We start from the raw sequence: 17,602 nt of genomic DNA, 5'->3' as shown, positions 1-17,602 counted from the left end.
GAGACTGGACTCAGACTTTACAGACAGAGAATTCCAGGACATTTCTATTTAGTCCTGTCTGTTACCTGGAGATGTGAGGGGCTGGTCCTCCTCCATCTTGACCTCCTTGTACAGACCCTTGTGTCCTTCTAAATACTCCCACTCCTCCATGGAGAAATAGACAGCGACATCCTGACACCTTATAGGAACCTGACAACACAATGACATCGTCATCACCCAGACCCCTCTAGTGCTGTGACTGTATAATGTCCCCGCATTCCCGGCGGTGTCACCTCTCCAGTCAGCAGCTCCATCATCCTGTGGACGACTTCTAGGATCTTCTCATTGTTCTTCTCAGGTATCAGATTACTAGACGTCTTCTTCACCGTGGAGTAATCCTGTTCATTGAAGACATAATAATAAATGTCACCATGTACATTCCAGAGTCCATCACTTCTACAGCCATGTCCACCTGTAATTACCATAGATAATGGTGTAATGTGACATCATCAGAACCTCTCCAGTCACATCCCCTGTAATTACCATAGATAATGATGTAATGTGACATCATCAGAACCTCTCACCTCTCCAGTCACATCCCCTGTAATTACTATAGATAATGATGTAATGTGACATCATCAGAACCTCTCACCTCTCCAGTCACATCCCCTGTAATTACCATAGATAATGGTGTAATGTGACATCATCAGAACCTCTCACCTCTCCAGTCACATCCCCTGTAATTACCATAGATAATGATGTAATGTGACATCATCAGAACCTCTCACCTCTCCAGTCACATCCCCTGTAATTACCATAGATAATGGTGTAATGTGACATCATCAGAACCTCTCACCTCTCCAGTCACATCCCCTGTAATTACCATAGATAACGATGTAATGTGACATCATCAGAACCTCTCCAGTCACATCCCCTGTAATTACCATAGATAACGATGTAATGTGACATCATCAGAACCTCTCCAGTCACATCCCCTGTAATTACCATAGATAATGATGTAATGTGACATCATCAGAACCTCTCACCTCTCCAGTCACATCCCCTGTAATTACTATAGATAATGATGTAATGTGACATCATCAGAACCTCTCACCTCTCCAGTCACATCCCCTGTAATTACCATAGATAACGATGTAATGTGACATCATCAGAACCTCTCACCTCTCCGGTCACATCCCCTGTAATTACCATAGATAATGATGTAATGTGACATCATCAGAACCTCTCACCTCTCCAGTCACATCCCCTGTAATTACCATAGATAACGATGTAATGTGACATCATCAGAACCTCTCCAGTCACATCCCCTGTAATTACCATAGATAACGATGTAATGTGACATCATCAGAACCTCTCCAGTCACATCCCCTGTAATTACCATAGATAATGATGTAATGTGACATCATCAGAACCTCTCACCTCTCCAGTCACATCCCCTGTAATTACTATAGATAATGATGTAATGTGACATCATCAGAACCTCTCACCTCTCCAGTCACATCCCCTGTAATTACCATAGATAACGATGTAATGTGACATCATCAGAACCTCTCACCTCTCCGGTCACATCCCCTGTAATTACCATAGATAATGGTGTAATGTGACATCATCAGAACCTCTCACCTCTCCAGTCACATCCCCTGTAATTACCATAGATAACGATGTAATGTGACATCATCAGAACCTCTCCAGTCACATCCCCTGTAATTACCATAGATAATGATGTAATGTGACATCATCAGAACCTCTCACCTCTCCAGTCACATCCCCTGTAATTACTATAGATAATGATGTAATGTGACATCATCAGAACCTCTCACCTCTCCAGTCACATCCCCTGTAATTACCATAGATAATGGTGTAATGTGACATCATCAGAACCTCTCACCTCTCCAGTCACATCCCCTGTAATTACCATAGATAATGATGTAATGTGACATCATCAGAACCTCTCACCTCTCCAGTCACATCCCCTGTAATTACCATAGATAATGGTGTAATGTGACATCATCAGAACCTCTCACCTCTCCAGTCACATCCCCTGTAATTACCATAGATAACGATGTAATGTGACATCATCAGAACCTCTCCAGTCACATCCCCTGTAATTACCATAGATAACGATGTAATGTGACATCATCAGAACCTCTCACCTCTCCAGTCACATCCCCTGTAATTACCATAGATAATGATGTAATGTGACATCATCAGAACCTCTCACCTCTCCAGTCACATCCCCTGTAATTACCATAGATAATGGTGTAATGTGACATCATCAGAACCTCTCACCTCTCCAGTACACTGCACTACTGAAGCATCAACTGCCACAGACATAATACACTGCACTACTGACACATCAGCTTTGACAGATATAATAGTCTGCACTACTGAAGCATCAGCTGTGTCCAGGCTCGAACTGGCCCACCAGGGAGTCGGCGAAATCCCCGGTGGGCCCCTTGCCTGCACGCTAATATTTATAATCAGGCAGCCTGGCTAGTAGTGAGGGGGTGCAGACAAAGATGTGTCCTGAGGAGGTGCCAACGCGGGTGACAGTCCTCCCTCTGCATGGACTCCAGACTCGCAGGGCAGATAAGGGCACAGACGGTGATCAGCTGATCTGAACTACAGGACAGCTCAGTGCTTGCTGGATAGACGGTGGGCAGCACTGCCGCCAGCCCTGCGGTCCCGCACACAGCAGCCTAGAAGAAAGCTCCTCTTCCCAGCCTGTTCCCGGCCAGAGGAGCAGACACTGCTGTAAGAATTACTACTGGTTAGAGCCTCCCTTCCCCCTCCCATCTCTTACTCCTTGGCTAGCTGTGGTGCCGGTTAACCCTTACCCTCTTATCCAGCAGCCAGACATTCCCAGGGCTGGTGTATATGATGCAGCTGTGTAGTCAGGGCTGAGGTCGGAGAGGGAGGATTGTCAGGCCATGCAGTGCTTACAGCTACAGTACAGGGGGCTCAGTCCTGCCTGGTGCCCACCCCTCTAGCTGCAGGACTCCCCTTCCACTGCATGATGGGGCCGAAGGAATCGTGCATCAAACTAAGTGCATATGTGTAGTATATTCACAAACGCCACTGCCTGTGGCTGTAATAAGCAGTGCAGCGCTCACTACAGGGCCAGCAATGGGCATTAATGGGCAGCAAGTGGAGAGATGATTTCTGAGATAATCTCACCGCTTGTCATCTTGTATGGCTGGGGCAGCACTGTGGGGCCCCATCTCCTGACCTGTAAGTGTGTGCATCATCATACTGATGACGCTGTGCACACACAGAGCGGGAGCAGCCCTGCCGCCCACCCATATTCCGAGTGATTGCAGAGCGCAGCGGCGGGATCGTGATGACCAGGTGGACATAGGGGGGTGCCAGAACAGAAGCAATAAACGCTTCCATCAATACAGATGGAAGCGCTCATTGCTTTTCCCTTTATAGGATGCAGTAAAGGGAATACTAGAGAGCGCTTCCATAATGGATGAGCTCACTAGTCTGGAGGTGGAGGTGGAGGAGGAGGAGGGAAGCGCTGTACAGTACTTACCCCTCCTCCTGCTCGCTCTTCTCAGGGTCCGCGCTGCTGTGTCCTGGCCACCTGCAGCATCAAGACATATAGAGCGCACTCTGACCTGACGCTGCAGGAGGTCAGGTGACTGCAGCGCGGGCCCTGAGAAGAGAAGACAGCAGGACAGGGAGAGGGGCGGCAGGAGAGGTAAGTGACTATTATTTTACAGTCTGATCTGAGGTCTGATATGGAGGTCTAATGGGGGGGGGGTCCTGGAGAGGTCCAATAGGGGTCTGGAGTGGTTTATGGGGGGTCCGGAGGTCTGAGTGGGGGGGTCCGGAGGTCTGACGGGGATGTCTGGAGGTGTAATGGGGGTCAGATATCAGGGTCTGGTCTGAGGTCTGATATGTGGGTCTGGAGGTCTATTGGGGGTCTTATCTGAGGTATGATATTGGGTCGGGGTCTTACATGGAGGTCTGATCTGAGGTTTAAAACTGGGGTGTTATATGGGGTCTCACAGAGGTCTAAAGGGGGTTTGGTCTGAGATGGGGGGGGTCTCATTTAGGGTTTTATATAGGGGGCTGATCTTAAAGGAAGGTGTTTTTGGTCTAAGAGAGTGGTTGTGCTGTGGGCAGGGAAGGTGGCGGGGCGGCAGGCCTGTCTCATTCATTATTTTCTACACCTGTTTCAGGCGTAGAAAATAGTCTAAATTAGGGATGAACGCATAAAACCTAGTTCTAATACTGTACGGAGCAGGAGCAGGAACTCCGTACAGTATTAGAATGTATTGGCTCCAATGAGTCGAAGTTATTGCTTCACGAAGTATCGCGAGACAGCGCTAGCCCCGCCCCCTACACCTCTGGCAGCCATGTTAGTACACCCAGACATGGCTCCTGCTCCTCTCCTCACATCACTGAGGGCCACAGGCGCTTCCCTCACCATCTCCAGAGCCCCAAACACTGGGAGCAGCCAGTGACATCCTGACACCTTAGAGGAACCTGACAACACAATGACACCGTCATCACCCAGACCCCTCCAGTGCTGTGACTGTATAATGTCCCAGCATTCCCGGCGGTGTCACCTCTCCAGTCAGCAGCTCCATCATCTTGTGGATGACTTCTAGGATCTTCTCATTGTTCTTCTCATGTATCAGATTACTAGACGTCTTCTTCACCGTGGAGTAATCCTGTTCATTGAAGACATAATAATAAATGTCACCATGTACATTCCAGAGTCCATCACTTCTACAGCCATGTCCACCTGTAATTACCATAGATAATGGTGTAATGTGACATCATCAGAACCTCTCCAGTCACATCCCCTGTAATCACCATAGATAATGGTGTAATGTGACATCATCAGAACCTCTCACCTCTCCAGTCACATCCCCTGTAATCACCATAAATAATGATGTAATGTGACATCATCAGAACCTCTCACCTCTCCAGTCACATCCCCTGTAATTACCATAGATAACGGTGTAATGTGACATCATCAGAACCTCTCACCTCTCCAGTCACATCCTCTGTAATTACCATAGATAACGATGTAATGTGACATCATCAGAACCTCTCACCTCTCCAGTCACATCCCCTGTAATTACCATAGATAATGGTGTAATGTGACATCATCAGAACCTCTCACCTCTCCAGTCACATCCTCTGTAATTACCATAGATAATGGTGTAATGTGACATCATCAGAACCTCTCACCTCTCCAGTCACATCCCCTGTAATTACCATAGATAATGATGTAATGTGACATCATCAGAACCTCTCACCTCTCCAGTCACATCCCCTGTAATTACCATAGATAATGGTGTAATGTGACATCATCAGAACCTCTCACCTCTCCGGTCACATCCCCTGTAATTACCATAGATAATGGTGTAATGTGACATCATCAGAACCTCTCACCTCTCCAGCCACATCCCCTGTAATTACCATAGATAACGGTGTAATGTGACATCATCAGAACCTCTCACCTCTCCAGTCACATCCCCTGTAATTACCATAGATAATGGTGTAATGTGACATCATCAGAACCTCTCACCTCTCCAGTCACATCCCCTGTAATTACCATAGATAATGGTGTAATGTGACATCATCAGAACCTCTCACCTCTCCAGTCACATCCCCTGTAATTACCATAGATAATGGTGTAATGTGACATCATCAGAACCTCTCACCTCTCCAGTCACATCTCCTGTAATTACCATAGATAATGGTGTAATGTGACATCATCAGAACCTCTCACCTCTCCAGTCACATCCCCTGTAATTACCATAGATAACAGGGCTCCAGATGGCGACCAAAATGGTCGCCAATGCGACTTAGAATTCACAAATGGCGACAAGACTTTTTAGTCTTGTCGCCATTTGCGACTAGACCCTCCGCGGCAGCTCTGCAGCTGAACAGCGGCGGGCACAGGAGCTGACAGTTCTCTGCCCCGCCGCCGCCGATGTTCTTCTCAGTCTGAGTCAGCTCGTCACAGCACACAACAGCAGAGCCGCTGGCAGCAGGGAGGGGAGGGGCTGGGAGGAGTGTAATCTGATCCTAGAGTGGAAGCTGCTCCTGCCAGCCCCGCCCACCCTGGCCTGCAACCAATCAGAGCTGAGGCAAGGCAAGCACTAGCAGCTCTGAGTCACTGACAAGTACAGGGAGAAAGAATCGAATGAGTCACAGGTGAAAAGAACTAAAGATCCGACTTGTGACTCATTCGATTCTTTCTTAGACTCCCTGTACAGTGTGCCCCCCCCCCCAGTATAGGAAACATTGGTGGCACAGTGTGCCCCCCCCCAGTATAAGAAACATTGGTGGCACAGTGGGAAGTGCCAATGAGGGTTAAAAAATCATTTAAAAAAATTAACTCACCTCCTCCAGTTGATCGCGTAGCTGCCGGTCTCCTGTTTCTTCAGGACCTGTGGTGATGTCACTGAGCTCATCACATGGTCCATTACCATGGTGATGAATCATGTGATGTATCATGTGATGAGCACAGTGATGTCACCACAGGTCCTTTGACAGGTCCTGAAGAAAGAACAGGAGACGATCAATTGGAGGAGGCGAGTTAATTTTTATTTTTTAACCCTCATTGGCACTGCCCACTGCGCCACCAATGTTTATTATATTGAGGGGGGGGGGCACACTGCACCACCAATGTTTATTATACTGGGGTGTTGGGGGTGCACACTGCGCCACCAATGTTTATTATATTGAGGGGGGCACACTGCGCCCCCCCCAATGTTTATTATACTGGGGTGTTGGGGGGTGCTCACTGCGCCACCAATGTTTCTTATATTGGGGGGGCGCACTGCGCCACCAATGTTTATCAAACTGGGGTGTTGGGGGGGGGGGGGGGCGCACTACGCCACCAATGTTTATTATATTGGGGGAGCACACTGCGCCACCAATGTTAATTATATTGACCTTCTACTATGCGTTCTGTATTAAGAATGCTATTATTTTCCCTTAGAACCATGTTATAAGGGAAAATAATACAGGGAATAGACTTTCATCCTAGCAACCATGAGTGAAAATCGCACCGCATCCGCACTTGCTTGCGGATGCATGCGATTTTCACGCAGCCCCATTAGCTTCTATGGGGCCTGCGTTGCGTGAAAAACACACAACATAGAGCATGCTGCGATTTTCACGGCCCCATAGAAGTGAATGGGTCCGGATTTAGTGCGGGTGCATTCCGGTATTTTGAATGCCAGATCTGGCACTAATACATTCCTATGGGAAAAAATGCTGGATCCGGCATTCAGGCAAATCTTAATTTTTTTTTCGCTGGAGATAAAACCGTAGCATGCTGCAGTTTTATCTTTTGCCTGATCAGTCAAAATGACTGAACTGAAGACATCCTGATGCATCCTGAACGGATCGCTCTCCATTCAGAATGCAGGGGGCTATGCCTGATCAGTTCTTTTCCGATATTGAGCCCCTAGGACGGAACTCAGTGCCGGAAAAGAAAAACACTAGTGTGAAAGTACCCTAAAATATTAAATTTAAATCCCCCCATTCCTAATTTTACATATAAAATATATAAAGAATAAATAAACATATTACATAGCGCTGTCCAAACTATTAAATTATTAAATAATACCTCCTATGCGGTGAGCATTCGCCATTTTTTAGTCACCTTGTCACCCCAAAAAATAGGATAGGACTGTTCTATTATGGGCCGAACATTTCATAAAATGCGAAATGCACGCGGCTTTTTTTGGTGGTTTTTTTGCGTGGTATTGAGTATCGCAATACTTTTTTATGGTGAAGAAAGCGAATCAAAATTTTGGTATCAAAACAACCCTATGCCGATCTGGTCGGAATAGCGTTGTCACGATACCAAAATTTTGATTCGGTTTCGATTTGGCGACTACAAATTTGATTTGGCTCCTAAATTTTTCAGTTCAGGAGCCAATGGCTGCCAGCTATTTTTTTTAGTCTGGAGCACTGGATAATGGTGTAATGTGACATCATCAGATCCTCTCACCTCTCCAGTCACATCCCCTGTAATTACCATAGATAATGGTGTAATGTGACATCATCAGAACCTCTCACCTCTCCAGTCACATCCCCTGTAATCACCATAGATAACGGTGTAATGTGACATCATCAGAACCTCTCACCTCTCCAGTCACATCCCCTGTAATTACCATAGATAATGGTGTAATGTGACATCATCAGAACCTCTCACCTCTCCAGTCACATCCCCTGTAATTACCATAGATAATAGTGTAATGTGACATCATCAGAACCTCTCACCTCTCCAGTCACATCCCCTGTAATTACCATAGATAACGGTGTAATGTGACATCATCAGAACCTCTCACCTCTCCAGTCACATCCCCTGTAATTACCATAGATAATGGTGTAATGTGACATCATCAGAACCTCTCACCTCTCCAGTCACATCCCCTGTAATTACCATAGATAATGGTGTAATGTGACATCATCAGAACCTCTCACCTCTCCAGTCACATCCCCTGTAATTACCATAGATAATGGTGTAATGTGACATCATCAGAACCTCTCACCTCTCCAGTCACATCCCCTGTAATTACCATAGATAATGGTGTAATGTGACATCATCAGAACCTCTCACCTCTCCAGTCACATCCCCTGTAATTACCATAGATAATGATGTAATGTGACATCATCAGAACCTCTCACCTCTCCAGTACATGCACTACTGAAGCACCAGCTGTGACAGACATCATACACTGCACTACTGAAGCACTAGCTGTGACAGACATCACACACTGCACTACTGACTGCGGCCCCTGGCTCCCCCGGCAGGGGCGTAGATAAGGGGGGGGATAGGGGGGTTCAAACTTTCCCCCCCCCCCACCCCCGAGTGTCCCCCTCAGCTGGAGGCCCAACGCTGACCCGAACGCCCACATACTGCGGCGGGCCACGGGAGCGCATAGCTCCCTGTCCCGTCGCCGATCACCGCCATAGGCTTCAGCCTTGTAGGCCTGAGGCCTATGCGGTAGTGAAATTCCGGCGCAGACTCGCGTGATGACGTCATCGCGCGCCTGTGTCGGGACACAGCACTGACGCGCCTGACTCATCCCACCTTCCTCTGTGAGCAAGCGCCTGGCCCTGGACATAGGTGAGTATTTCGCTTTTAATTTTTTTATTCATTTTTTATTTTATTTTTTCATGTGCCTACTTTGGGGGACATGTGGGGGGGTACACACAGGAGGACATATTAGGGAAGATAAATCGAGTACATGGGGGGGGGGAATGTGGGGGCTGTATGGGGCCAAATTATTATGGGAAGGAATACTATGTGGGGACAAATTACTATGTGGGGGCAAACTACTAGATGGGGCAGTGTGGGGGCAAATTGCTATGTGGGGACAGTGTGGGGAAATTGCTATGTGGGGGCAAATTACTATGTGGGGGCAGTGTGGGGGCAAATTACTATGTGGGGGCAAATTACTATGTGGGGGCAGTGTGGGGGCAAACTACTATATGGAGCAGTTTGGGGGAAATTACTGTGTGGGGGCAAATTACTATGGGGGATTACCATGTGGGGGCAGTGTGGTGGAAATTACTATATGGGGGTGTTGCTATTGGGGAGGCATTGTAGGGGGAATTCTATTATTTCTGGGGACACTAAACAGGGATTATTGCCTGGAGCACAGTATAGGGTGTTATTATTACTGGGGGTCTCTAGGGGACATTATAGCTGCTGTGAAAACTATAGGAACATTTGGGGTAATTTATCAAACTGGTGTAACGCAGAACTGGCTTAGTCGCCCATAGCAGCCAATCAGATTCCACCTTTCATATTTGACAGCTCTTTTGGAAATCCAGTTCTACTTTACACCAGTTTGATAAATTACCCCAATTATATCTATTAGGGTCACTATTTTTTCAGCAGTATAGTTCCTGGGGCATTGGGGGGCACAACGGGCACAGTATTGGGGGTGGCAGCAGGATGACACTGTGGGGACACCAGGATGGGGGGGTTGATGGAAAAATTGAGAAATCTAACGGTGTCTGTGTTACAAACTAGAGACGAGATGCGGCTGAAGGAATTTGTCATGGCGGTCTGGGTCAAATGGAGGAGAAGAGGAAAGAGAAGGTCTACATGACAGGAGATGTCACTGGATGTAACAGGTATGTGGTGCTGTATTCTCCTCCATGTCTTTTTTATTGCAATTATATGTATTTTAAATTTGGCGACCAAATTTTTCAGTTTAGGACCCAATTTGGGGTATTTTAAGTTAGTGATAAATTATTAGATAGTAGTAGTACATATACTTTGCACAAGTAGCTCACTTAGTCACTTACATAAGGAACGGCGGGTCCGTCTTACAATAGGGACACTGTCAGGGACACTGTTATGGGGGGGGGGGGGAGATATCTGTGGATGATGACTCTTATAATTTGAGAAAGCTGAACCCCCCCAGGAAAAAAAATTATCTACGGCCCTGTCCCCCGGGACCTGCTCCTCATGCCTGGGCTCTCCCTCCCGCTGTCCGGACATCAGAGCCTCTTTACAGGACGTTTCCAGCAGAACTTCCTCTTTCCCTCAGGTTCCTGGAGTTTTCCTCTCCCAGCATGCTTTGCGGTGTGACGTCACAGGGCTGGCCCCGCCCAGCACACTGGTCAGTCAGCACTAGCCCCGCCCCTACACCTCCAGTGGCCATGTTAGTACACCCAGATATGGCTCCTGCTCCTCTCCTTACATCACTGAGGGCCACAGGTGCTTCCCTCACCATCTCCAGAGCCCCAAACACTGGGAACGACCAGCACAGCCGTATCTAAGCCTCTCATGTGAGATACAGCCTGCTGAGCCTGGATCACAGCTTCTCTTGTGTGATACTGTCTGCTGAGCTGTGTATCTAATCCTGTCCTGTGTGATACTGTATTCTGAGCTGTGTATCTAATCCTATCCTGTGCGATACTGTCTGCTGAGCTGTGCATCTAATCCTATCCTGTGTGATACTGTCTGCTGAGCTGTGTATCTAATCCTAGGGTGTGTGATACACATGACAGTTACATTTCTTTATGTTGCTGTTTAGTCCTCGTGCCCCCCCCCCCAATATCTGGACGCAGCAGTGATCAGCGATAGGGAAAATCTCTGTTACCTGACCATCCTGTGGAAGGAGAGGACGCGGACATCTCTCTGGTGTTGTCCTCTGACTGGATCTCTCTGCAGGAGACACAGAGACTGGACTCAGACTTTACAGACAGAGAATTCCAGGACATTGGTATTTAGTCCTGTCTGTTACCTGGAGATGTGAGCGGCTGGTCCTCCTCCATCTTGACCTCCTTGTACAGACCCTTGTGTCCTTCTAAATACTCCCACTCCTCCATGGAGAAATAGACAGCGACATCCTGACACCTTATAGGAACCTGACAACACAATGACACCGTCATCACCCAGACCCCTCCAGTGCTGTGACTGTATAATGTCCCCGCATTCCCGGCGGTGTCACCTCTCCAGTCAGCAGCTCCATCATCTTGTGGACGACTTCTAGGATCTTCTCATTGTTCTTCTCAGGTATCAGATTACTAGACGTCTTCTTCACCGTGGAGTAATCCTGTTCATTGAAGACATAATAATAAAATGTCACCATGTACATTCCAGAGTCCATCACTTCTACAGCCATGTCCACCTGTAATTACCATAGATAATGGTGTAATGTGACATCATCAGAACCTCTCACCTCTCCAGTCACATCCCCTGTAATTACCATAGATAATGGTGTAATGTGACATCATCAGAACCTCTCACCTCTCCAGTAAGCAGGAAGAGTATCTCTAGGGTAAGATTTAATATCCTCTCCGCCATCTTGTCCCCGTCCCCATCCATTATCTGGTACTGATGATGTCATCGGACAATCCTATATCACAGGAACCTGAATGGAAGAAGAGGAGTCAATGTAGAATCCACATGAAATCCCATAGAAATGCTTATAATGACCGGAGATGATGAGGGACATTTGGGAGAAATCAGAGGAGATGAGGTCTTCTCTCTATTGTCTGGACTGATGACTAAAAGATCTCGTCGGGGCAGTTCCCCCAATGTTTGAGGTCACAGCAGTGTAAAGTATGGTGTACCCCCACACAACCCCTACATACAATCCCTGGCTGAAGTGGTGATACACCCGACCAATCAGCTGTTTGAGGAGACCGTGGCTCGCCGGTGAGCGCTGCAGTCTTCTCGCAGGTCACCAAGCACAGTCTTTAGTAAAGTGGTTGTGCTTGATATCGCAGCTGTGACCGGTGAAGGTGACATCACATGGCCTTGGAAGAGGCGTAAGAGGTCACCGAGCGCAGCAGCCTCTTCATACAGCTGATCGGTGGGGTCCCGGGAGTAGGAGCCCCCCGATCTCATGACCTATCCTGATAATTCCAGAAAACCCCTTTGACACCACTACTTTATAAGAGGGTCTACAGGAATGTCCAGTTCACCCGTAGGAAGTCTTATGGGTGAACCGGAGACAAGGAGGGAAGACGCCGGTGATGGCGGCCGGACCGGTCATGGAGGGACAGGAAGAAGATTTATGTTCTTCCTTCCTGATCCAATTCATCTCTAGTTCAGGTCAAATATTGACGAACGACCCGATTCTGGGGCCGGAGCCAGACTGTTTTTTCGAAGGCCCCAATTTCCATAATAAATTGTTCCCAGCAGCTCGAGACCAGATCAGGTTCATCATTCACATGGAGGCTGCACCGGAAGGAGCGGAACGTTAGAACTGCCTGAGCTGTATCTGCAGGACTGACTGGACAGTGAGGGGAACTATAACCTGTGACCACGTAGGTGTGTACTGTGCGGAGTCCCACGTGGTCTGCAGCATTTGGGACACGCCCTGCGCAAGTTACAAACCAGGACACGAGAAGATGGAATATGAAGAGGGGTCTAGAAAAGCAGCGCGTGGCTCTGCATCTCCAGCCTGGGCGGGATCCCTAAGGCCTCTTTCACACAGGCGTTTCGGATTTGCTCCAGATGCGTTGCGTGTGCATTGCAGGAAAACTGTGCGACACGCAACTGCAGTCATTTTTGACTGCGATTGTGTTGATGTTCAGTTTTTATCGCACCGGTGCAAGGCGTTTTGCACACGCGTGATAAAAAACTGACTGTGGTACTGCCTGATGTGACCACAATATCTGCTGGTTCCGCCGTTGATGATCCGGCCTCAAACGACCGCTCGTGTCGTTTTAATTCTCACAGAACTAACACCAGTCAGGCTGTATGTGAGTTCAAACTGACAATTCTTTATTGAATGCATCACATATATTTATATTGACAGTTGGAACACCTCTTTCAATTGGTAAATTGTAAAACCCCCTCTGATTGGCTATGCAAATGAGGTAAGCAGAGATTAGTTCAAGAGCTTGGCTGGGAGGCAGATGGGTGTGGCCATTGTCACAGAGATTCAAACCATGACATTACCCCCCCTCCTGGGAAACAGTCCAACAGCCACAGTGGGACCCTCACCGGGTCAACTCGAAGATGTTGGAAAAGTAGTCTTAAGATTCCAGGTATAGGATAATCCATCCGCATTCCCGTTTTGAGGCCCTGGCCGATATTATATGGTGAAATTGTAGGGTTGCAAAGCCAGGCTCCACCTTAGTAATCGGCCATTCTCTCCCTCCACCCGGTTTAGTCATATCAAGGGATTGTGGTCCGTCATGACGGTAAAAGAGCGTCCATAGACGTAGGGCTGCAATTTCTTTAACCACTTCAGCCCCGCTAGGTGAAACCCCCTTCATGACCAGAGCACTTTTTACACTTCGGCACTACACTCCTTTCACCGTTTATCGCTCGGTCATGCAACTTACCACCCAAATGAATTTTACCTCCTTTTCTTCTCACTAATGGAGCTTTCATTTGGTGGTATTTTATTGCTGCTGTCATTTTTACTTTTTTTGTTATTAATCAAAATGTAACGATTTTTTTGCAAAAAAATGACATTTTTCACTTTCAGCTGTAAAATTTTGCAAAAAAAACAACATCCATATATAAATTTTTCGCCAAATTTATTGTTCTACATGTCTTTGATAAAAAAAAAATGTTTGGGCAAAAAAAAAATGGTTTGGGTAAAAGTTATAGCATTTACAAACTATGGTACAAAAATGTGAATTTCCGCTTTTTGAAGCAGCTCTGACTTTCTGAGCACCTGTCATGTTTCCTGAGGTTCTACAATGCCCAAACAGTAGAAAACCCCCACAAATGACCCCATTTCGGAAAGTAGACACCCTAAGGTATTCGCTGATGGGCATAGTGAGTTCATAGAACTTTTTATTTTTTGTCACAAGTTAGCGGAAAATGATGATGATTTTTATTTTTATTTTTTTTCTTACAAAGTCTCATATTCCACTAACTTGCGACAAAAAATAAAATATTCTAGGAACTCGCCGTGCCCCTCACGGAATACCTTGGGGTGTCTTCTTTCCAAAATGGGGTCACTTGTGGCGTAGTTATACTGCCTGGCAATTTAGGGGCCCAAATGTGAGAGAAGAACTTTGCAATCAAAATGTGTAAAAAATGACCGGTGAAATCCAAAAGGTACACTTTGGAATATGTGCCCCTTTGCCCACCTTGGCAGCAAAAAAGTGTCACACATCTGGTATCGCCGTACTCAGGAGAAGTTGGGGAATGTGTTTTGGGGTGTCATTTTACATATACCCATGCTGGGTGAGAAAAATATCTTGGCAAAAGACAACTTTTCCCATTTTTTTATACAAAGTTGGCATTTGACCAAGATATTTCTCTCACCCAGCATGGGTATATGTAAAATGACACCCAAAACACATTCCCCAACTTCTCCTGAGTACGGCGATACCAGATGTGTCACACTTTTTTGCTGCCAAGGTGGGCAAAGGGGCACATATTCCAAAGTGCACCTTTCGGGTTTCGCAGGCCATTTTTTACACATTTTGATTGCAAGGTACTTCTCACACATTTGGGCCCCTAAATTGCCAGGGCAGTATAACTACGCCACAAGTGACCCCATTTTGGAAAGAAGACACCCCAAGGTATTCCGTGAGGGGCACTGCGAGTTCCTAGAATTTTTTTTTTTTTGTCACAAGTTAGCGGAAAATGATGATTTTCTTTTTTTTCTCTTTTTTCCTTACAAAGTCTCATATTCCACTAACTTGCGACAAAAAATAAAAAATTCTAGGAACTCGCCATGCCCCTCACGGAATACCTTGGGGTGTCTTCTTTCCAAAATGGGGTCACTTGTGGCGTAGTTATACTGCCCTGGCAATTTAGGGGCCCAAATGTGTGAGAAGTACCTTGCAATCAAAATGTGTAAAAAATGGCCTGCAAAATCCGAAAGGTGCACTTTGGAATATGTGCCCCTTTGCCCACCTTGGCAGCAAAAAAGTGTCACACATCTGGTATCGCCGTACTCAGGAGAAGTTGGGGAATGTGTTTTGGGGTGCTATTTTACATATACCCATGCTGGGTGAGAGAAATATCTTGGCAAAAGACAACTTTTCCCATTTTTTTATACAAAGTTGGCATTTGACCAAGATATTTCTATCACCCAGCATGGGTATATGTAAAATGACACCCCAAAACACATTCCCCAACTTCTCCTGAGTACGGCGATACCAGATGTGTCACACTTTTTTGCAACCTAGATGCGCAAAGGTGCCCAAATTCCTTTTAGGAGGGCATTTTTAGACATTTGGATCCCAGACTTCTTCTCACGCTTTAGGGCCCCTAAAAAGCCAGGGCAGTATAAATACCCCACATGTGACCCCACTTTGGAAAGAAGACACCCCAAGGTATCCAATGAGGGGCCTGGCAAGTTCATAGAAAAAATATTTTTTTCGCAAAAGTTAGCGGAAATTGATTTTTTTTTTGTTTTTTCTCACAAAGTCTCACTTTCCGCTAACTTAGGACAAAAATTTCAATCTTTCATGGACTCAATATGCCCCTCACGGAATACCTTGGGGTGTCTTCTTTCCAAAATGGGGTCAGTTGTGGGGTGTTTGTACTGCCCTGGCATTTGAGGGTCTCCGCAATCATTACATGTATGGCCAGCATTAGGAGTTTCTGCTATTCTCCTTATATTGAGCATACGGGTAATGAGATTTTTTTTTCCGTTCAGCCTCTGGGCTGAAAGAAAAAAATGAACGGCACAGATTTCTTCATTCGCATTGATCAATGTGGATGAAAAAATCTCTGCCAAAAAAAAAAAAATGGAGGGGAAAGGCGTCTGCCAGGACATAGGAGCTCCGCCCTACATCCATACCCACTTAGCTCGTATGCCCTGGCAAACCAGATTTCTCCATTCGCATCAATCGATGTGGATGAATAAATCATTGCCGGGATTTTTTTTTGGATTTTTTTTTATATATATATATACAAAGTGTTTGCCAAAGCATAGGAACGCCGCCTCCTCCTCAGCTCGTATGCCTCGGCAAACGTATCTGTCACTGCAGAGGAGAAAATCCCGTCTTGCAGCGCTGCATACACCGACTTGCGTGTAATCTGACAGCAGCGCAATGCTTCTGTCAGAATGCACATCGGTGCTGCAGCTAGTCAATCGGTTGGTCCATCTGGAAGGTAAAAAGACAAAAAAAAAAAAAAAAAAAAACAGGCCGCAACGCAATAATTTTATTAACTTTGCAACAGAACATGTAACTTGAACTTTTTGAACTGAACATTAACGTGTTTGCTTACTGGTGTGTTTTTTTTTTTTTTTGTTTTTTTACCTTTATAGAACAAACCTCTCCTTCCCCATGGGTCAATGTGCAAAGCGCAAATCGCCCAAAGATGTGGCGAAGTGCGTTATGCACTTTGTCCCATGTGAAAGGAGACGTTTGCAGCAGCAGCAGTGAGTGAATGGGCCCTAATAGCCCTGTGTGCCTATCCTGGTGAGATGATCCCTATGCTAATAGTGTACCTGTGAGTGGTACTTCCGGAAACACTCTCCAAAGCATAGGGCAGGGTGGTCAGGACAGTCAGGACAGAAATAGCGGGTGTCACGCCTTATTCCACTCCTGCTACAGACACGACATCTTTTTCGGGGTGACGGTTGGGTTGAGGTACCAGGAACGACATTGGGGAAATGTCGCTCGTGTAGACGGCTAACTACACTGGTGGATGGGGCCACGGAACCTCCTGGGTACAGGAGGTTCTCGATGATCTCTTCCTGAAATTTGAGGAAGGATCCAGTTCTCCCAGCCTTACTGTAGAGAACAAAACTATTGTACAGAGCCAATTGAATTAAATATACAGACACCTTCTTATACCAGCGTCTGGTTCTGCGGGACACTAAATACGGAGCCAACATCTGGTCATTGAAGTCCACCCCTCCCATGTGGAGGTTATAGTCGTGGACTGAGAGGGGCTTTTCAATGACACGGGTTGCTCGCTCAATTTGTATTGTCGTGTCTGCGTGAATGGAGGAGAGCATGTAAACGTCACGCTTGTCTCTCCATTTCACCGCGAGCAGTTCTTCGTTACACAGTGCGGCCCTCTGCCCCCTTGCAAGACTGGTGCTAACGAGCCGTTGGGGGAAGCCCGCGCGACTAGTTCGCGCGGTACCACAGGCGCCAATCCGTTCTAGAAACAAATGCCTAAAGAGGGCCACACTTGTGTAAAAATTGTCCACATAAAGAT

General features: G+C 46.6%; 1 protein-coding gene across 20 annotated transcripts in view; it reads right to left on the bottom strand.

Annotated features, from left to right (window-relative positions):
- The window catches only part of LOC122937811 (zinc finger protein 569-like), a 350,216-nt gene that overhangs the window by 132,984 nt on the left and 199,630 nt on the right, over positions 1-17,602 (bottom strand). For 18 of the 20 annotated variants that reach the window (XM_044292901.1, XM_044292887.1, XM_044292894.1 and 15 more), the window contains 6 exons: positions 11,454-11,558; positions 11,247-11,370; positions 11,103-11,167; positions 4,578-4,682; positions 273-377; positions 66-189 (listed from right to left, as the gene is read on the bottom strand). In XM_044292901.1, the coding sequence (XP_044148836.1) occupies positions 66-189; positions 273-377; positions 4,578-4,682; positions 11,103-11,167; positions 11,247-11,370; positions 11,454-11,558 (628 nt within the window). The remainder of the gene's footprint in view (positions 1-65; positions 190-272; positions 378-4,577; positions 4,683-11,102; positions 11,168-11,246; positions 11,371-11,453; positions 11,559-17,602) is intronic. The other 2 variants (XM_044292892.1, XM_044292895.1) reach the window with 2 other exon arrangements.

The sequence above is a fragment of the Bufo gargarizans genome, chromosome 5, assembly GCF_014858855.1.
Source record: "Bufo gargarizans isolate SCDJY-AF-19 chromosome 5, ASM1485885v1, whole genome shotgun sequence".
In the NCBI taxonomy this organism is placed as follows: Eukaryota; Metazoa; Chordata; class Amphibia; order Anura; family Bufonidae; genus Bufo; species Bufo gargarizans.
This window is presented reverse-complemented; position numbering and strand designations above follow the sequence as displayed.